Below are 21,938 nucleotides of genomic sequence, written 5' to 3'. Positions count from 1 at the left end.
CCGCGTTTCGCTGATGGGCCTCCGTGACAGCTGCGGCCTGTACTGGTAAGAATCGCTTCACTGGAGCGAGTGGTTCTTCTGCTATGGGGCTGCCGGCAGACATCGCGACCCACTCACCCGGTGCCCTGGGGCCGTTGTTCCCCGAGGGCTTCCTGGGGCTGTACGGACCAGGGAGGCCGGAGCCGCCCGGCAGCTCCCGCCACAAGGCCCCAGCCCCGCCCGGGACACCGAGTTCCCATGGCAACGGATGACCCAATAGCGACAGAGGGGTGGGGGATCGCGTTGCCAAGCCAACGGCTGAGCCAATAAAGAGCGGCGGGGCGGGGCTGCGTGGTCAAGGCGGGCTTGAGCCCGGGCACCAATCAGAGCTGCGCGCAGGCAGGGAAGGCGGTAGGAAGAGGGGTTCGGAGTGGGGAGGGGCAGCGAAACGCAACCAATAGCAAATCGGGAAGCCGGGCCGAGAGCGGGCCTTTAGCGCAGGAACCAATCAGAGGAGACGGAGGGCGGGTCTAGCCAATCGGAGGCTGCCGTTGTGACGACTGAGCCAATCGCGGGCAGAGCAGGCGGAGCGGCCAGCCAATCAGGGAGCAGTGAGGGAACAAAAGGGGCTTTCCAAGGCGACGGCCCCTTTCCTGAGAACAATTTCACATGACGCAACGGTTGGAGGAAGAGGTTCGCGAACCGTAGCCGCCGCCGCCATTTTGTGAGCGTTGAGACGGAGTCGGCGGCAGCTGAAGGAGCAGCAGCACCTACGACAGCGCCACAGCCAGCGGGAGCCGCAGCCCGGAGGATGCGGTAGAGGAGCCCAGCGGCAGCGGCGGGGGGGGCGGCATCGTTCGGCGGCGGCAGGGGATCGCGGGGAGGGGGCTCTCGGTCGGTGGGTCGGGTCCTGGTGCGGGCCCCGGTCGGAGAAGCATGTCGGCCCCTGAAAGCAGCGCTGGTAGCAGCGAGGCGCGGGAGGACGCCTGCCGCGATTACCAGTCGTCGCTGGAGGACCTGACGTTCAACAGCAAGCCGCACATCAACATGCTGACCATCCTGGCCGAGGAGAACGTGCCCTTCGCCAAGGACATCGTCTCCCTGATCGAGGCGCAAATCGCCAAGGTTTTTATATTCCACCGACTACTACTCCTACCTATACTGCTGGGGGGACCGGCCGGGGCAGCGGGTTAGGGCGGCCTCTGGGGCTAGGAGGAAAGGCGTGGGGGAGAAGGCCTGCCGAGGGGCGCGGGCGGAACCGGGCAGCGGCGGGCCGAGGAGGGTAGAGGGGACAAGAGGAGAGACGGCGAAGCTCGGGCGACAGCAAACGGGGCGGGAGAGAGGGAGAGGCTCGGGGTAGGCAGTGGGCCGGATGGGGTGAGGGGAGAGGCCAGAGCCGGGTGGATATGGCCAGGGCGGCGGGCAAGGGCGAGGCAGAGGCGTTCAGGCCACGTGGAGGTAGTGGGGGGGGGTTCTAGGGTGGATACTCGGGGGTGAGCAGGGAGGGCAGGATTTCGAAGGAGCGAGCAGAAAGTGCTGGGGACTCGGGGTGGGACGGGCAGCGCCCCGGCCGGGGCAGTGGGCGAGGGGGCTTAGGGGGCTGTGGGGCTCCGGGGGTGGGAAGCAAGCGGAAGGGACAGCGGGATTCAGATGCGATCAGGGAGCGAGGCGTCGGGGGGGCTCCTCCTTTTATTGCTAGCTTAAGGCTGCTGCTTTTACCCTCCACCCCATAGGGAGCAGGGGACTCGAGGGAGGGGAACAGTCCCCACAACACCACCCTGTTGGTAGTAGGGGAGGGTTTGGGACTCACCCACCAAAAGCACTGGGAGGGCAGCGTGTTTCGCGATTTTAGCCCCGTGTAAATATCAGACACAACATGGCGGCCTGGCAGTGACTGGGCAGCAGCACCTCGCCCTTGTAGCTGTTTCTTTTCCCCTACATGGAGCCAGTATTCAGTGTCTCGAATCTGGTGTCTAAACCCTTGGATTTAGCGATTTCGATAGTAGATGAACATTGTGATCATGAGGGAGGGCCTGACTTGGGAGAGTTGTGGAGGGTTGGGTTTTATTTGGGAGGGATTAGTTTAAAGAAAGGAAAATAAGGCTAAGTTTGTAGCACGCAAATTGTCCACTTCTGAAGCTCTAATATAATAAATCTAAGTTTTAGTTAGGATAGGGCTATTTTCTCAGTGAGGTCCCCGTGATATAATTTTTCTGGGGGGTGGGCACCCTCATTTTATAGAAAAGTTTGTGGGTGAAAGGTGATCATCTGCTCCGGATAGAGAAGTGTGTGTCGTGGTCATGGGGGTTGCTTTCCTCTGCTTGATAATAGAAAATTCTGTGGGTTCGGGTTAATTTGTTCGGATTTCAGGTGAACTGTGCCCTGAGTAACGCTAGTGTTGTATGTGTATTTAACTTATTTTGGCTAGAGAAGTTTATTGGTTGAGGATGGGGAAGAAGAAATTCTCCCTCACTGTAGAAACTGCAGCAGCCTGTAGGATCCTAACATGGCGCCTGAGAGGCACATGATATAAAAAGAAGGGAAAGAGGAGGCTCCCTTTGAGCCCAACCCAGGCAGTTGCTGACATCAGTCAGCCACAGCACATGGATGGGGGGTACAGTACCTTTTTAGTAAGAGCATTCTGTAAGAAAAGGGTTTTTCTTTCAGTCCCTTTCTTCTTTTTGTGCCAGTCACCCCTCCCCCGTTGTTTCCCTTGCTCCCTCTGATCTCAGGTGTTCAAAGGCTTTTTTCCTTTGGCTTTAAATCGTGGTTTATAATGGTGAGAATTGTACTCTCTATTGATGGGGAAGGAACGATCTCTTAAGTTGTTTAATCTATCTTTCTATCAATGCAGGATGGCTTTTTAGTGTTCCACAGACCTCTTCCAGTCTAGTTTTAAAAGCTGCCAGTGGCTGGGTTGCCATTCCTTGGGGAGGTGACCTCATAATCTAATAGATCTCACCATTATATCTCCTAAAGGGCAGTGGACATGTAAGAAATGATTTGTGATACATATCAATGCTGTCAATTTTTTTTTCATTTCTGGGTGATTTAGAGCCTGCCCTGAAGTGTGTTTTTTTAAAAAGATGTTTTAAATACTGTATTGATGGTTAGTTTTGCCTAGTTACTGTTTGTGACTGTGGTTTATTCAAGGCAAGTTTTTAGCTGTTTCTGGGAAAAGTGATCTCCTTTACTAAGCCACTTTTAAAAAGTGTTGCCTGGAGACAGTTTGTTTAGTGTAAAACTTGAGTGGTCTGCTTTACATTTAATAAATGGTTCTGAAATGTGTGACTGGTATTATAAAATCTGTAAATAAAAAGTGTGAAATATGTATTTGTCTTTTTATTTACCATTGTATAGTGCAGAATTTGTTTTCGAGACCCATTTTGTGTCCAAGGTTGTTTTTTTAAACAAATTTTTGCACAAGTTTGTGACTTGGGGTTCAATTGCCAGATATTATTTTAAACTTGAAATTGTTTAGGAGACTAATAAAAAAGAGCCACACATTTCCAACTATAGCTTTCCTAAGTTATTTTGAGGAACAGGGGGAATTGTGTAATGGAGTCATTAATATTACGCTGATGAGCTCAGAGTTAGCAGTGTTCTGTGTTCTGGTGATTTTGCGGCGCCTCCCTGCCTTTTGCTTAGTGTCATGAGGGCATCTTTCTTGCTAGGGGATCTGTATAGACTGCCTGAAAACAAAATACATTCAAGTCTGGCATTCCCTTTTGTTTGTTGGACTGTCTGCTAGAGACCTTTACATAATAAACATTTCCTGAATAGAAGACTTAAATATTCCAACCGTATTTAAGTCGGGGTTTGTAATAGGCAGCACCTGAGTAGTTTATACTTGAAGGTGGCTACACTTCTAAGCTTCTAATTCTGTGCCATAGTTTGAAGTAGGCTTCTGTACTAGGTGACCGAGCTTCCCTGCATGTTTACTTCTAACAGCCTGATGTGTAATGAAGGTGACAGTTAAACTTGATACAGTGACTTTGCCACTAAATGATTCCAAAGCCTCTGAGACTTGATGTTGAGCTGAGTACAGGGAGCTACTTCCATACACGGGTGAAATGGAAGAGTGTAACATACTATGTCAGTAGCTCTTGGGCATAGGCACTAATGTTTGCCTAATATTTGCCTGACTTTAGAAGTCAGAAAGGGTGCACTGTCATTTTTTTATAAAGGAAGACGTTCAGAACTTAGTGGTTTTAGTCTGCCATGGTGCAGGCTGCTTTAAAAAAGAAACGGGTATTCCACTGTAGACCCCCAGTCTTTGATTTCTGCGACTAGATAGGTGTCTTTATTCTAACACTGTTGCATATTGGCTTGTTTACAGCTCAGTATCACCTCATAGTGCAAGATAGGCTTTTAATGTGCTGCAGTCAGTTCTAGCTAACTTAACTGCTTTTTTTTCTGTTTTGATGTACAAAATGTCATCTGCCTGTTACTACTTCTAAAATATTTTCAAAGGCAGCCCCCTGCCCTGCTCCCCTCACCCCCGACTAACAAAGTACTCTGCCCTCCTCAATATTAAGCTTCAGGTCATGGTGAATTCATACACATTTATGGGCAAGGAAACATTGTGATTCACCCATATAAAATATTGTTGACTCTGCCCTGCTGTGAATTACCTTTATAGGAAGGAATTAAATATAAAATTGTAAAGCGAGAGGACTTCCACACACTTGCTTAGACAGTGGGGCTGTGAAGTCAGGTGTCATTAGTTAGCAGCCTATCCTGTTTAAAATGAGCAGTGAGAGAAGTTACTCTGGATTTATCCTGAGCTTACTGAATGGTAAACAGGACTTAACTGTGAGGGGATCCTGGTCAACACACGGCTTGTTGTGTTGCTTTTCATGTTGTCCTCTTCAACAAGTCTGTGTACTTGCTGATGTTTTCTGGAACTTTGTGCCTTCTGCTTTGGGAAAACCAGTGGCAGGCATTAAAATCACCTTGATTTGGGCCAGTAGTGCCATAGAAGTTGCTGTAGCAGTTCAGTGTCACCACATTTCTATTTCACAAACCTGCTACAAGTTTTGAAAATGGATTTTAAAAAAATGCAACCAAACAAAAACCCCAGCAACAAGAACAAACCTCCTCTCCTACAAAGATGTGCCCAGATTTTGAAGATTCCCTTCTGTGAAAATTGTGTTTGCGGTGCCCGAGCTTGTCTGTCCTGGTCGACTAGATGACTGAGTTTTTTTCTGGATTTTGGACTTTGTTCTGACTGTGCATTTTTGTATGCACTTTGGAGATCTGAACTGTCATTATCTACAAGTGTCAAGAGAGAACAGGACTCTTTGCTCCATCTGTTTGGATTACAGTGAAATAGTTAAGATCTGTTCTGCGTGTAGTTCTGAAGAGACTGTGTTACTCAACCTACAATCTGTGGCTACTGAAGTTTACTAATTTGGGCTATTTGCCAGAAGCCTGATTTGTGTTCTGTGAAATCCAGGAAAACAAGAATTAAGGAGGTTTGAAATACAAACTATTTTCTAGAAGTTCCTTGAAGTGCTAACCTTGGTTTCCTGCTAACTTAAAGTTTCTTTCTCAAGTGGGTTTTGAAAGGTTACACTCAGTACTCTAGCAGCAATTCTGTCTTGTGGGCTACTTTTTTCTTTTTTTTTTTCTTGGTTTTTTTTTTTTTTTTCTTCTCTAAAACCTTCAATACACAAACAGTATAACCTAAGGTGTTCCTTTTTTTGTGTGGATGCGTTATGCTGCGCTGTACTTTGAACTGAGTTTCCAGATTAAGTTTTTGTATAAACAAAAAATCCCACCCAAGCCAAATCCCTTGGTGTTTATAGTGGGAACCAAAAAGAGAGGTCTGTATTTCTGGGATTGGTATTCCCTTTATTTATAAAGCTTAAAACATGTTTTTGTTGTACTAAACTTCTCAGTTTCTTCTTATTACTCCAGGCTCCTGCATCGGAGAAGCTTCCTGTTATGTACCTTATGGATTCCATTGTCAAGAATGTGGGAAGAGAATATCTTACTGCATTTACTAAAAACCTAGTTGCAACATTTATTTGTGTATTTGAAAAGGTATATACAATTTAAGAAACATTCTGTGTTTTAAGCAAAATTTGTTCCTGATTAATAAATACATGCTGTCAGTTTTGGGTTTTCTTGGGTGGTGAACTATATGGTGAACTATACAAATTGTTTTTTATAAATCTCAGTACTGTATTTGTCCTGTGGAAGACTATTCCTTTTGCTGTCAAGCATGAGTTACATGTTAGATGAAATATGGAAAGTCCTGTTTAGTTTTGTTCCTAAATGTCTTGTAGTTTTCCTGTCGAGGAAAGATTTTACTAACAGTAGTTTTTGGTTACTGGTTGCTTACCTGGATGGACTTTTTGTAGTTTATGGATCGATTATTTACAAATTGATGGCTATTTTTAGGATAGTAAATAGTCTTTATGACAAGAATAGAATGAGAAGCAGTTGGTTGTGGATTTCTCAGAGCTGCTTCCTCCTGTAGTTAGATATGCCTGGTTTCTTTAATTAATGATATGCAAAATGAGTGCTTAAACTGTGAAGAGTAGCACTGACATCTGATTATGTCCTGGTAGCATGTGTTTTGTAAAGAATGCTTGTTAGAAGGAAGGGTCTACATTACATTACAAATACATGTATTAATTTCATTCAGCATTGAAAACTGCTGCCATGGCTTTTAATTTTTGCTCTTAATCTCGAATTGTGCATTTTCCTTAGTGAGAAAGGCAAACCAAAGTCCAGTCTTTAAAGGGCTGGACTTGAATGGGTTTAATTAAGTTGGATCAGAAGTGAAGGGACAACTTCTGTGGTTTTCTGTATGCTATAAGAAAGTGGCATCTCAAGTGAGAGATAAATGGAGCTTTTGCATATTTATCTATCATTACATATCAATGGGGATCTGAGGTCACATTACATTTTATAAATAGTTTTCAGATGTGAAATGCATGATAAAGGGAATAGATTGTTGTAATGACCACAGATGACTCAAACTCCTGTGTTAGAGTAATAGGAAGACACTTGTTTTTTTCAGTATTGAATGGGAATGTTCTTATGCTGAGTTGCATTTAATTCTGCAACTCCAGATATTAATTAGCTCCAGATATTAACAATTTTTCAGAGTTATTTAGGCTAAATGTCTACTAAGCTTACTAGATTTATTTAAATAATGTGTATTAACTATGTAAAGTGGCAGTCACTTCTAGTAGCTTAATTGGTCATTTGAAAAGATGCAAGTAGAATTCCAGCACTGGCATTGTTTGAAGTTTTATTTTTGTCTGAAAAAGATCACTAAGGTATCTAGACACCAGGTGAAGTCAGAAACTTGTGCTCAGTCATTTCCACGGTTCTTGCAGTGAACTTCATACCCTTTCATTGAAAATTGTATAGAGGCAACACCCCAGTAGCAAAGTATTTTTGTTGAAGTTCCTGCTTTTCCCCCAAAAGAAGTCTGAACTTCCCAGACTAGTTTATGTCTTGCTGTAATATCTTAATAATAAAACTGCAGCAAAAACCATTTATATTGTCAATGAATTTGGATATTGACATTGAATTGGGATATTGACAGCTGCATAGGTTTTTTCCTCAAGTGTTTTTAATTTGTTTAACTACTCAGCTTCTGAGAATAGCAAAGTTTTGCTTTACTGTAAATTTCTGTCATGAGACAAGTGGTTGAGAAGAGAGAAATTGGGCACTGGTCACACAATTACACTTCATCAGTGGCTCACAGATGAGTCTTAATTTTGCAGCTGAACTGAGCTACAGTTGACTTCAATGTCACTAGTACCCCTTTGTTGGAAAAAAACCCTTCAGTGACAAAGCAGATAGCAAAACACCTGTTCAGAAAGTTTGTTGTTTCCTGATTTGTCATTGTTCTACTCCAGGACCAACACTTGAATAATGTATTGTCTCAGAGGCTGTTGCCTCTCAATATTTTTGTTACTGTATTCTTTTCCACAGAAATTGGGCAAGTAAAATGAGAATTTTGGTAATGGAAAAGTTGAAAGAAAATTCTCAGAAAATGGTAATACACAATAAAACCTTCAAATGGCCTTGCAGCAACACTTCTATGTTTGAGTTTCTGTTAATGATTCTGTTGGGATAGATGTATGATCTGCAATGTTTATGAAGTCTGTAGAGAAAATTCAATGTGTTAAAATGGCAAATTTTTGATAGGAATAGGAAATAAATGAAATCTTAAGTTCTACAGAAAAGTTAAAGAAATTGTTTTATATTAACTTAACAAGCCATAGAATTGTTTTATTGTTTTAGGTGGATGAAAATACTAGGAAAAGTTTATTTAAATTACGCTCCACATGGGATGATATTTTTCCTTTGAAGAAACTGTATGCTCTTGATGTCAGAGTCAACTCATTAGATCCTGCTTGGCCAATTAAACCTCTGCCCCCAAATGTGAATACTTCTAGCATCCATGTGAATCCTAAGTTTTTAAATAAATCGGTAAGTGTTTCTGCCTACTGTATGAACAGATGGTAATACGTTTAGTTTTCACTGTTTCTATGCTGCTTTTTGACAATTTAGTATATTAACAATGAAGTATCTGACCTTTTGTAGAGAGTTTAGAAGCATTGCGAAAAATTGGATGTTTTGTTTTTTATAGTTCAAAATTGTATTCTTTCTATTTGACCATTTACATGAAATGACATTCACCTGTCACAGCAGGCAAATTCTAGCAGGGCAGAAGCTTTAAATTGAGCTATATTTTGTGCTAAAATTACAATTTATAACTGCTATACAAACTTAAGTCCCAGTACTGGATCATGGTAACAGTTAAGGAGATTAAGTTAGTTAATTCCATCAGGATTTTAAATATAACTTTTTAAATTCTGTTTTTAGCCAGAGGAATCCACTGCACCTACCTCTGCTGTCACTTCTGGTGCCTCAACTCCTCCAGCTGTTCCTGAAATACAAAAGAATTTGACACAGGAGCAACTGATAAGGCAGCAATTGCTTGCAAAGCAAAAGCAGTTGTTAGAACTTCAGCAAAAAAAGTTAGAGCTGGAGCTGGAACAGACGAAAGCACAGTTGGTGAGTAGGATAGTTATCAAACTTTTATAGTCAAGTCCCTTTCCAGAAGTATTTAGCAATACTGATAACTGCGTTACATTATTTTTTTTCTTGTGTTGGGCAAGTATAGCTGCTTTAGGACTAGGGAAATGCAAATTAATCTGGGGTTCCTGAAGATTACTTGTTATCTAGAGACTACAAATTACACTCAAAATAGAGCTAGAAAAAAGAAGTTACTGTTTTTTAAACTTCTCACCAAAATGATACCTGCTGATAATACGTGTCTTCCACCTCTGCTTGTAGCTATGCTTTTAAATAGAATTGCTGTTACAGGACAAGGAAGCCTGATTGTTGGAAATAGTAATTTTCCTCGTTGTGTTGGTTTAACACCACCATCTGAAGATCTTAGGCTGTATAGTCTTACATTCGTAACTGAATGTCTTGCTGTGTTGACTAGCTGATAATACCAAAATATTATCTTCAAAGTGTAGTCATATGAAAACTGTATCAGCTACCTGGCAGCTGAGTTGCCTTGAACATGTAGAATGTGCAGAAAAACAAGTGTTGTAATGCAAACGTGTGCCTAAGTTACATATTTTACAGTCTTGACTTTGTAGTGTGGATTTTGTATTACATTTTAATTTGTTCTTTTCTAATTATACTTCTTTATTTTAATGCATTTAACCAGCAATTAATATATCACATTCAAGACATTTCTATTTATAGTTTTGCTTTCAGGATGGAGTATGAGTATCTCTGTTAGGAGTTGTCATGCAGATTAATGCTGGATTTTTTTGGTATTTCAGGCTGTATCTCTTAGTGTTCAAGGATCATCCAGTATAGCTTCAGTTCCAGCACCTCCCAAGCAACATATGTCTCCCACACCTCATGTGACAGTTAAACCATCTCATCAGACTGCTGTGCAACCTGAAAAAAACAAACCATCCCCTAGTCCTCCACTTCATGATGTCAAAATAGTAAATAGGGATCCTCGACTTAATAGGACAGCTCAGCATTCGTCTCATGCTAAAGATCAGTCTCATAGGAAGGAATTTCCACCAAACACAACCAGTCAGTCTGATACCAAGGCAAGCAAAACAACACACGCTGAGAAACAAAACTCAAAACAAGAAAAATTGAAAGGAAGTGAAAAAACACAGAAGAAAGAGATTGAGCAATCAGAAGCAAAATCTAAGTCACCATCCCCTCTGAAAAATAAGCAGCCCAATACTAAAGATACCAAAACCCAGGAATCTGAAAGCACAAAAGTATCTGAAATTAGTAAGAGGGATCCAAGACTGAAAAGGCATCTTCAAGATAAATCAGAAGGCAAAGAGGAAGAGGTGAAAGAAAAGAGGAGAAATACAGAGAAAAAAGAAAAAGATGATCATAAGACATCTGAACATAGACCAGCAGGCAGCAGAAATAAAGTAATTAATGGTGCAGTTCAGAAACAGGACACGACTACAGAGGAGTCAGATAAACAGGGTGGGAAACAAGGGAGATCAAGTAATAGAAAACGGTCACGATCACGTTCTCCTAAGGCACGGTCACCATCAACACATTCTCCAAAAAGACGAGAGAGGAGATCACCCAAAAGAAGACTTAGGAGTTTATCTCCCACTTCATCGACTCCTAAAATTGGAAAGATTCGTCAGATAGGCTCTAAGCAGTCTCATGCTGAAGAAGGCTCACAAACAGCAAGAGAGGAAAGAAGCTCTAGTAAGAGAAATTCTAAACAAGAGGTGCGAGATCCTAGGAGAGTGAAAAAACCCCAAGAAGACAGACCCCAAGAAACGACAAGCCAGCATGCTACAAAAGCTTCTCCTGATCCAAAGGAGAATGCAGAAAACTGGCAAGGATCCAAATCAGGCAAGAGGTGGAAGTCTGGTTGGGAAGAAAATAAAAAGTAAGTTACAATCTTTCAAATGACTTCTTTGAAGTCAGCTTTGGGAAGCAATGTTGAGATTGTTAAAATTGGTAACTTTTAACTTCTACTGGTGAGGTAGAAACTGAGCATGCTTAGGTTTTAAGGTGATAGTGACGTTTTGCCGTGATCAGTTCTAATAGGAAATTAACAGTTATGTCCTGAATAAATAATTGGTATTTTACATTTTTTATTGCTTTCAGCTCACAGCAGAATGAAGAACACCAAGCACTTGGTAAATCTCCTCACCAAAGACACCGGGAAAACTGGCCTGCTAGTAAGGGAGTTCTGTCACCTCGAGCACCAAAGCAGCAGCACCGGCTAAGCGTGGATGCTAATTTACAGATTCCCAAAGAACTGACATCTGCAAGCAAGAGAGAGTTACTTAAGAAGGTAATATTAATAAATCCCATCTTCATAGAAGTGTCCTCAGAACAGTTTGGTTTTCTTTTAATTTTAGAAGTCTAAACTTTATCTTTTTGCTATAGGCCAATGAACGCTTAACATCTGGTGAAATAACACAAGATGAGTTCCTCATGGTAGCTCATCAGATCCGGCAGCTGTTCCAGTACCAGGAAGGAAAGCATAGATGCAATGTCTGGGATAGCCCTACAGAGGAAAAATGTGGTTTGAAAAAGAAACCTCTTCTGTCAGATGCGGAATTAACTTACTATGAACATAAGGCTAAACTAAAAAGAACGCAAGTTCAGCATTCATTATCAAGACTTGATCTGTTGGATCCTGATGATATTCTGGATTATCATTTGCCTGATGCATTGCTTTCGGGAATAGAATGTGAGCAAGCAAAAGCCAAGCGTGGAGTACAGTTTGACAGAAAAGAGCCATTTGGAGAAAGATCAAGGAGACACTCTCCTGTAAGTGGCACTAACAGACCTTTTTCTGACAACCTCTCACCACTTGAGAGTCGACGGAGACTTGAGGAACAAAACGCTACTAAAGGAGCACGAGGTTCTAAAAACTTCGATCCTTATGACAGCTGGGGAGAATCAGATGAATTCAGAGATGCTCTCAGACAACAGGGGAAAGGCACAGCAGAGTTCCAGAAAATAGATGGTGATGCAGTCTGCAGATTTGATAATCGTGAGGAAAGGCCGCTGCTTGGGCAAGCTGGTACGTGGTTTTGCTTTTATTTTACTGCTGTTAAATGGCAGTGTTCTAGTCACTGGTAATGTGGTTTGTGCTGGTTTTTTTTTAGGTGTTCGAGAAGAACAAAGATCACCATTCAGCGAACGTTTCAAAAGAGCCAGGTATGAAGATCCAGAGAAAGCACCATTTCCAGAAAGTCCGGGATCAAGATTCGGAGGCATTGAAGCAAAACAGAGGATAAGTGCACTAATGGAAGACAGACCTCTCTTTGATGGCTCACCTAGACCAGCTGCTGCAAGGGTTGGAGTTGATGGACCAGGAAGTCCTTTTGTTGATGGTCCTGCTGCTGGTTCAGGTTCCAGAATAGATGGTCCACCTGGGCAGGCTGCTTTGAGATTTGAGGGGCCTTTGGTGGGGGCAGGTGCCTCTCAGTTTGATGGACCACTGGCAGGAGCAGGGGGAGCTGGAGCCTTAAGATTTGATGGGCCACCAGGACAGCTGGCAGGGGCCCTGAGGTTTGAAGGACCCCCAGGACAAGTTGGTGGAGGAGGTCCACTACGTTTTGAGGGACCTCTTGGGCAGATAGGGGGGCCTTTGCGATTTGATGGGCCTGCAGGGCAGCCTGTAGGTGGTTCTAGATTTGATGGACCTGGAGTTGGTCTCCGGTTTGAGGGTCCCCGTGGTCAGCCTTCAGGTGGTCTCAGGTTTGAGGGACCTCATGGTCAACCTATGGGGCCTCGAGGTCAACCAGGGGGTGGTCTCAGGTTTGAGGGACCCCATGGTCAGCCCTTGGGGCCTCATGGTCAACCAGGGGGTGGCCTCAGGTTTGATGGGCCACATTTACAGCCATTGGGGCCCCATGGCCAACCTGGAGGTGGCCTCAGATTTGAGGGGCCACACGGTCAGCCTATGGGGCCACATGGACCTTCGGGTGGTGGGCTCAGATTTGAAGGGCCACATGGACCATCAGGTGGTGGGCTCAGATTGGATGGACCACATGGACAGCCAGGTGTAGGTCCTAGGTTGCTCGATGGACCAGTACACCAGGGAGCTGGTGGACTTAGATTTGATGGTCCTCTGGGTCGGGCTGGTCCAAGATTTGATGGTTGTCACGCAGCTGGATTTGATGGTCAGCCTGGACAGCTGTCTCTCTTGCAAAGATTTGATGGAATTCATGGACAACCTGGTCCAAGATTTGAAAGGGTGCCTGGTCAACAGGCACAAGCACGATTTGATACAGCCATACCTCAAAGATTTGATGGACCTCACCAGCCTGCTTCTAGGTTTGACTTGCCTCTTGGCCTTCAGAGTGCACGTTTTGAAAATGTAGCAAATCATCCTGCCTCAAGACTAGAAATGTCACCGTATGGACAGGGAGGTCCATTTGTTGAACATCCTGGCCAGGGCTACAATGGACCATCTCATGGGTTGCAGTTCCAGAGGCCTGATTTATTTGATGGGTCACCTGGACCAAATTTCAATGGGCCAGCAGGGCCAGGAGCACAGAATTTCCCATTGAGATCAGCTGGACATTACTTTGATGAAAAAAATCTTCAGGGTCCTCAATATGGGAACTTCAATAATATGCCAATGGGAAGTAATCAGGTAAGGATTGAATGTGTTGAATGGTTTGTTCACATAAGTGTTTTTTCTGTAGAGAATTGGCAAGTTTTCCTCATCTAAGCAATAGATTTTTCTAAGTAACTGGCAGAGTAGAAGCCATTTTCAAGCTTAAAAAGTCATCCTTCCTCAGTAGTCTAGATAATTTAAGGACACACATTATTTTTCTAAGAATGCATTTTTACAAATAAAAACAGTCTTCACAATCAATTTGTAGCTGAGACTGTGAGACTGAAATTAGTGTTTTTAACCTCTAGACAAAACTAGGTAATTGAGAGCTTGTGGTCTTCTCACTGAAGTTACATAAAGGTAGATTCTGCATAAAGGAAATGTAAGTGAATATGAATGATTTCTAAGAGGTGTAGAATTGGAATGGACCAAAATAATTCTGGTGTCCTTCCAGCTGTTACAATTGGCAACAAGTCAGTTTTAAAGAGAGATCCCTAGCTTGGAGAAATTAGGAAAGGGATTTGCTGAACTGCAGCCTTTTAAGCTTATCCTGGCCCGAGCATGCTTTATGAGTTCAGTTTTCTTTGCTGTTTCATTGTCTCCAAAAGGGGAAAGTGTTGTTGTACATCAGAGAAAACAATGTAATTTTTTTCAGTAGTTTAGAGAGGTTAAAGGGCTTTTTTGGGGGGGATGATAATTGACCATGAAAAGTTAACTGGTTGCATGAAAGCAGCTAATATGTTCTGCTAACTTCTTATGAGATAAAATCTTAAATGAAAATTTTTTCTTGTAATACAGAAAGCAATCGATTAGAAAGAAAAAAACAAACAAAAGCCAACAAACCCACCTTTTTTTTTTTACAAGTGTGTTACAAAAAATTTTCTGACTGAAGCTGATTTGCTGAAAAATTTTTACACTCAGGATACCTTTAGTGAATGCAATTTCAGTTCTTAGATAAGAGTTAATTGTGACATTTGTTCTTATAAGCTCTGTTTTGGTGAACAGGAGCAATTTAAAAGGAAGTGATTGAAGGTTTGATGGGTAGAAGAAAAGTTGTTTGTTTTTTTAATTTAAATGTTATGCAAAATGACTATGTGCTTTGAAATTTTTCTAGGAAGAAGTAAAACTGAAAGAGGCTGTGTAGTCATTTGTGGACCTCAATGCCAAACTGACATGGCTCACTTCTGGAAAGAGCTTAATATATATAATTATTGAAAACTGTCTAGAAGTTAATAATAACCTAACTATCTACTTTTACAGGTTTCTCTCATGTCTGCTCAACCAGGGCATTATGGCCAAGGTCAACAGTATTTGCCAAATCCTGGAAGTTTTGTTCAGAACCCTGCAGGTGTGTAATGAAATATTTTAACTTCCTTTTATTTCTTTTAGGTTGTACTGTTTGTTAGTGGCCACAAAAAATATCCTTTTGTGATGTCCTGGTGTACTAAATTTAGGTGGGCTATTGCTAGCATCCTCAGTAAGGTGGCTATAGATGTGGTCTCTGTGGTGCATTCTTGGGATTCCCCACAAATAGTGAGGGCTTTCATTATTTTTCATTGACCATGGGGTTTTGATGTGTATTTGTGCTGAAAAAAACCCTACAACTGTGGTCTGCATTTCTACAAGGTTGGGCCTATTTCTAGAAGTTTGTGTTTGTCAGGGTGTGTAAATGTTCCCAGTGTGCAAATGGTTAGTAATAAAAAGCTTCTAAAAAGTAAAAAATTACTTAAAGTAGATGATTAAGTAGATTGGTCCTTGCAAAATACTCAAGCATAAAATGACAAGAATACTACATTTTCATGAACAGTATCCAGTAGAAAACTGTATGGGCAGCAGCTTATAGCTTATAGTGCTTATTAGCACTTCAGAATACCTTATGAAGGAAACTGTTGCAATGCAGGAAGTTACCCAAGGACTAGACCTAAAACAAAAGGGCTGATAAAGTGAAATAAGAAGTGGAGTAAACGTGAGGAAGAAGGAAAAGTGTGTTGTGAAATACACTGGTAAAGGTGGAGTAAATTTCTGAGGCTGACTTTTGTCTCTGAATGCTGGTGTTTTTCCCTAGGAGGCATTCCACATCCATATCCTGATAATCACCTGGGGCAGCTTGATGTCAATGAATTGTTTGCTAAACTGCTGTCAACAGGGATCCTCAAACTGTCGAAAACAGATTCTGCTTCAGCACGTATGTGGATCCATTTTGTTCTAACTACTCACTTCATCCACAGTTGAAGTGCAAAGCTAAGGATAAGAACTCTCGTCAACTCCTGCATTTTTTTTTTAAACTGACTTTTGTTTTTGAGGAGGAATTTAAGTGCATGTGATTGAGTAAATGCTTAGTGTCTTTTTTTTTAATGTGTACTTTTCAGCTCTCCAGAGCAGTCATGTCTTTGGTGCTGTGTCTCTGCAAATTGTTTTGGTTATGGTCACATTCTTGTCATTTTCTGAAATACTTCTGTGTCTCTGAAGACTGAATTTTAATGCCAAAGACTGAGACAAAATACTGTGTTCCTAAATGGAAATTCTTAGTAACTTACAGTATCCTGTATGATATTTTAAATACTAGATTACTGACTTAGTTAATGTGCACTTGTAGTTTAGTCAGTAGTTTAATCAGTTTCTATTTATCAACATTTGAATAATTAACTTTTAGGAGCATGTGGTTTCATTCTGATGGTGTACTGAAATTTTGATAAAGTAGTATTTTTGTTTTCTAGAAGCAAATGAAGCATCAGCCCAACCAGGTGCTGAAGAGGAAGATGATGACCAGAATGAAGATCAAAATGTTCCAGACCTCACAAACTTTGTGGTTGACGAGCTTAGACAGTGAGTATAGAAGAAAAAGTTTAAAGTGCAGTAAAAATAATGAGATGGTAGTATCTAGATAGTTAATCAAAGACAACTGGCAGCTTTGTGTGCTGCTGTCTGACTAAGAGGACCTTGATGTTAGCCTTGAAGTTGAGAGAGGAAAAAGAAGGGAAAGTTAACATGAGAAACCAATCTTTATACAAGTTGCATGTTGTTACTTGAGGAGCATAGTTGTGATAGGTATTGCAGTCAGTGTTTCTTCATTTGTTACTACTAATTCCCAGGCAGCTCTCAGTAAGACAAGAGGGCATGGTCTTAAATTGTGCCGGGGAAGTTCAGATTGGATATTAGAAAGAATTTTTTCATGGAAAGGGTGATCAGACATTGGAACGGGCTGCCTGGGGAGGTAGTGGACTCGTCCCTGGAGACATTTAAAAAGAGACTGGATGTGGCACTCAGTGCCATGGTCTAGTGACTGCAGCAGTAGTGGATCAAGGGTTGGACTCGATGATCTCTGAGGTCCCTTCCAACCCAGCCTATTCTATGATTCTATGAATTTTACCACCTTTCTGGTAGTTTGGAAAGCTGAGTCAAATGCAAGTATCACTATTAGGTGACGAAACTTGTAGGCATGAAACACAGCATGTTTCTCGTGAATGGTTAATATGGCCCTGTGGTTTGTTATTTGAGTGTTTCAGTTGATTATGTTGTGAAAATCAAAGAATTTAGCTATGTTGCTTTAACCTTGCAGTAGATTAATGTGTTTCTGTCTCTACGCTGTGGGCATATGAAGCGCCTTACTGAGAAATTTCTTACCTGCTACTTTTAAAACAAATCTAAAGACATTTTTTCCCTTTCTGTAGGCGCTATGACAGTGTTATTAATCGACTGTACACTGGAATTCAGTGTTACTCATGTGGAATGAGATTTACTACTTCACAGACAGACGTTTATGCAGATCATTTAGACTGGCATTATCGTCAGAACCGGACAGAGAAAGATGTTAGCAGAAAAATCACACACAGAAGATGGTACTACAGTCTAACAGTAAGTAGTACAGTATGTGCCTTGATAAATTACCTGGTGGATTCTGTGTGTTATTTCTGTACCTCCTGCAGGATTGCAGTTGGTATTTACATCATCGCAGCAGGAGGTGGCCTTTGGTAAACAGTGGTGTCTTAGAAACTTGAAGTAGTTTTTATCAATGTATGTCAAGACACAAAGAGCAGTTACATGATGAACAGTAAGGGGTTTGAAGCTTTTGGTACTGTTTTGATTGCACCGAGAATGGAAATTAAATATACTGGGCTTTTTTTCTGAAAAAAGCTTTTTAGACGTGTGTAAGCATTGTGTGTAAGCAGCATGCACTTTGCTAATGCTGCATGCAAGGAGTATTTAAGTTCTCACAAAGAAAGATTTATTATATATGATTCTTTTGGGATATCTTTGGGTATTTTTTTCCCTGCGATGTATTTTTTGAAAACCTTTCTGGCTGTTTCATAGAATCATATTGATTGGTGTTTGTGAATGTGAATGAAAACTTTTTACTTAGGACTGGATTGAATTTGAGGAAATAGCCGATCTAGAGGAGCGTGCAAAAAGCCAGTTTTTTGAAAAAGCTCATGAAGAGGTTGTGTTGAAGACACAAGAAGCTGCAAAAGAAAAGGAGTTTCAGAGTGTCCCTGCTGGGCCAGCTGGAGCAGTTGAGGTCAGTTTCAGCTTTTCTTTATTAGTCTAGATCCTGAGAATGGTCTAATACTTGGAAGAAGTTCATGGCACACAGTGGCCATATGTAGGCTGAAGTCTTCTTCTTGGACCTGTGTAGCCACTTCACTGGTGCTGTATTTGTGTGTATCATACTTGTTTTCTAGAGGCATGTAGTGTACATCACCTGTAGTTAAAAAATCACCCATAGTGATCACACGTTTGCATTCCATCATTTTAGCAAAATTGAAATGGGCAAAGTGTCAATTTTCTGATTGCTCCCATATAAAGAGTAATTAGAGCAAGTGCATTGGAAATAGTCTTTTGTCATTCAAATAGTGATTGCTTTTATTGGAGTTTTGGTACTTTGACACAGAAGTTTCGTTTTCAGTAGAAGATAGGCATTAGGCCAAAGAAATATCTCAATCTTAAAGTAACTGGTAGATCTGTATTTTAGTAGATGGTGTAGTAATCAGGAACAAATGTTGGTAGAATTACAATTTAATTTAACATGGTTTGTTTGTTTGTTTTGTTCTCCAAAGCACAGAAGTACTAAAAGTGTTGATATTTCATCTAAGTATTCTGCCTGTTTGAAACTCCAGATTAAATGAAAGAGTGATGATAGTACCATAAATAAAATTATTAAATCCCTGTGCTGGATTCTCTTACATGATGGTAAAACAGCATTTGATTGTTACAAAGTGTTTTGCAGAGACTTTCTGACTACTAAAAGGGCAAGGATTAATTTTCCCAAATGGCAACAATCTTCAAGGTCATTATCATCCTTCAAGGATGATTATTGTATCTGTAACTGCAAACTGTATTCCTGTAATTTTTAAGAAAAGTTTTCTGAAGCTCTTTAAAGTATGAAGGAAAGATCATGTTGTGCTCTTATTTATCTTAAAGACCCTTGTTAGACTGTTATTAAGTTCTTGAAGTTCATGCATTCAGTAAATTGTTGCAATTACCCCATTTATCTGTGTTACTCCTATAATTTTTCAGAGCTGTGAAATTTGCCAAGAACAATTTGAACAATATTGGGATGAGGAAGAGGAAGAGTGGCACCTGAAGAATGCTATCAGAGTAGATGAAAAGGTAATCTGATCTTACATGTGATACTTACTCATAGTTAAAAACCCAAAGAATCAGAAAAAAAAAAAATGGAAGGACTTAGTGTTTCTCTCCTGAAGGGTTCCCATGGTAGTTACCCTGACTTCCAAGTATGTAAATAGCTTGACCTTTGGAAGTGTGTGAAGTCCTGAAATCATCAGTGCAGGCTCACTAGCCTTCATTTTACACTGCAACACTAAAAGAAAAATGAAGGTCTCTGTATGTGTGTGCAGCTCTGCACAGTCAATTTTTAACACTTAATGAGATCCTCTTATTCCCAGCATTTACCAGGCTTCTGTATGATAACTTTTCCTAAAAAAACATTCACAAAATTATTTCACAGTTACCTTTGACACTATACTTCACCTGCTCCATACTGTTGTTTTTCTGGACAGATTATGTGATACGTGTAATGACATAGTTGTGTTCATAACCTGTGATCCAGCTGTAATTTATTTTTATGTATATAAATGTGTAACAATTCTTTTTCAGATTTACCATCCATCTTGCTATGAGGATTACCAAAACGTGAGTTTTTTTTCCTTGTAGTTTTTGAAACATTTTCAGTTTTTTTGCCCTAGCTCTTGACTTTGCAGGGAGCAGTTGTGTTCAGAACATGCTGCCCATTCTCTTGCCTATGACTAGACAAAGACTGGAAGGCCTTGGGTGTGGCAAGTTCATAATATGGAATTGGTTAAGATTTGTTTCTTGTTGTGATGTAATGTGACAGCTGGTGTGTCATATGCATCTAAAGCCAAAACCATGGTTTGGAAACACATCATCAGGCATTTATTGTTGCAGAGTCTCAGCAATATGCAAAAATGGGTTTGGGAGTTAAATAGGGATAGCAGGGAATAGTTGATAGTAATGTGTTAAGCTTTTCATCACTGCTTATATGGTACCTTTTCAAAGTAATTGTGAAAAAGTAATGCTGTTAACCAATAAATTTGTTTCCTTAGGATCTTGATAAAGTAGAAGTTTGGATTTTGAACGCTTGGCTATCAATATGTTTGCATTTTGAAAAAGAGTAAAAGGGATAACAAGCTAGAAGTGGTTATTTTAATGTGTGTTAATGCCACACTGACTTGCTTTGCAGACATCATCATTTGATTGCACACCATCTCCCAGCAAGACTCCTGTAGAAAATCCACTAAATATAATGTTGAACATTGTTAAACAAGAAACACAAGAGTCCTGTGACTCACCTAAAGTCAAAGAAGAACCTGATGACACCCCTACTGCCTGTGCAGAAGAGAGCATACCTGCATCTGCAGACATAAAAACAGAACCTGATGATTCTGTTTAAATGAACTGAGGTATGAATTTTTTTTACAGAAGAGCTGCTGTGCTAACTCTGGAAGGCAAATACTTTTTATAGGAAATAAAAATGTTCGACTGAGGCAGGGCCTCAAGCTACTGTTTGTTTAATAAATACATTTTTGTATTTGAATTTCTTATTGCCTGCACAGTTTCAGGTGTCATTGTGTGAAAGTTCTGTAGATGCGTGAAAATTTAATGGAATGAAATAGTATATGTAAAAATGTACAATTTTCACTTGTGGAAATGTAAATTATAAATAAAAGATATTTTTGCTATATATGGAGTGTAATGTTTATGCACACCATCAAATGAAGACAGTGTTTCTGTACTTTTTTGAGTTTAAATGGAATTTAAAAGAACTTTTGCTCAATAGGATTCAGAAAAATAAAAGCAATTAACTTCCTTCAGTTAGCCCATAGGTGGGTTATCAAGGGAAGCAGTGCAGGCAGACAACCCTAGATTTTATTTTTAAACTTATTTGAATAAACTTACATATCCAGATAGTAAAAAAAACAAAAACCCCACAAAAAAACAACAAAACCACAAAAAACCCCACAAAAAACCAAAACCAAACCAAACAAAAACCACAAAAAAAAAAAAAAAAAAAAAATCCTCAATGAAGAAAAAAAACAACCCAAAAGACAGTTCTGGGTAGAAGCAGAAAATTTAACAAACCAACTGGAGTGCTTGATTGTGAACACAAGTGCCAACAAACAATTAACAAACCAGGATGCCTGGTAGTTAAGACATTTTTAATGATTTTTAATGATTTCTTTTTCCATTAGTCAAACACGTAAGAGCTTAATACAGCTGAACAAACTTTACGTTATGGGGGGGGGAATGAATGTAAGAATGCTCATTTGAAACATGGTTAACTTTTTTTTTTTTTTTTTTTTTTGCTTATGACTGGACTTAGATGGTAAACCAGATATCATGAGATGTTAATATTTCTTAAATGTAATAAAATAAAATTAAGCATATATGTTTCAGTGTGAGTCTCTTCCTTTCAGTAATATGGGTCTGTGTGGTTGACATGTTTGTGGGAGTGGAAATAAATAACACAGTTGTGTGTCTTAGGACAACATGCATTTAACATTTTATTCACTCTGATGTGTATAGAGGGTATTTTTAAAGCTGCTGGGAGTGATGGAGCAGCACTGCATGTCCAAGAGCATTGTTGCAGTTGTGTATTGTGGGGAGGCTACTTGGGAGATCAGAATTCACCCCTAAGTGAAGGTGATTTTGTGTTTGCTCCAGCACTTATTCCCATTTTCACAAGGCTTCTGGTGTTTAAGATGCAAATAAATGCTTGAATCTTGTACTAAGGTAGTTACAGCTGTAGGTGTGCCCTGTTCTAGATGGCAACCTTAAAGATACTCTTAATGAG

General features: G+C 40.7%; 1 protein-coding gene across 2 annotated transcripts; it reads left to right on the top strand.

Annotated features, from left to right (window-relative positions):
- Positions 1-628: 628 nt before the first annotated feature.
- On the top strand, positions 629-21,531 carry PCF11 (PCF11 cleavage and polyadenylation factor subunit). Of its 2 annotated transcripts, XM_071733149.1 has the most exons (17): positions 631-1,104; positions 5,902-6,027; positions 8,251-8,439; positions 8,836-9,027; positions 9,813-10,915; positions 11,137-11,326; positions 11,422-12,064; positions 12,150-12,767; positions 12,849-13,645; positions 14,870-14,957; positions 15,675-15,794; positions 16,327-16,435; positions 17,281-17,464; positions 17,970-18,125; positions 19,124-19,216; positions 19,724-19,759; positions 20,328-21,531. In XM_071733149.1, exons 1-17 carry the CDS (start codon positions 916-918, stop codon positions 20,535-20,537), a joined length of 5,043 nt encoding a protein of 1,680 aa, XP_071589250.1. In that variant the 5' UTR covers positions 631-915; the 3' UTR covers positions 20,538-21,531. The 2 variants fall into 2 exon arrangements, with proteins under 2 accessions (XP_071589241.1, XP_071589250.1); XM_071733140.1 differs by having other exon boundaries at positions 629-1,104; positions 12,150-13,645.
- The last annotated feature ends 407 nt before the right edge of the window (positions 21,532-21,938 follow it).

Source organism: Heliangelus exortis, chromosome 1, assembly GCF_036169615.1.
Source record: "Heliangelus exortis chromosome 1, bHelExo1.hap1, whole genome shotgun sequence".
In the NCBI taxonomy this organism is placed as follows: Eukaryota; Metazoa; Chordata; class Aves; order Apodiformes; family Trochilidae; genus Heliangelus; species Heliangelus exortis.
The sequence above is the reverse complement of the archived record's forward strand: the minus strand, read 5'-3'. Positions and strand labels throughout refer to the sequence as shown.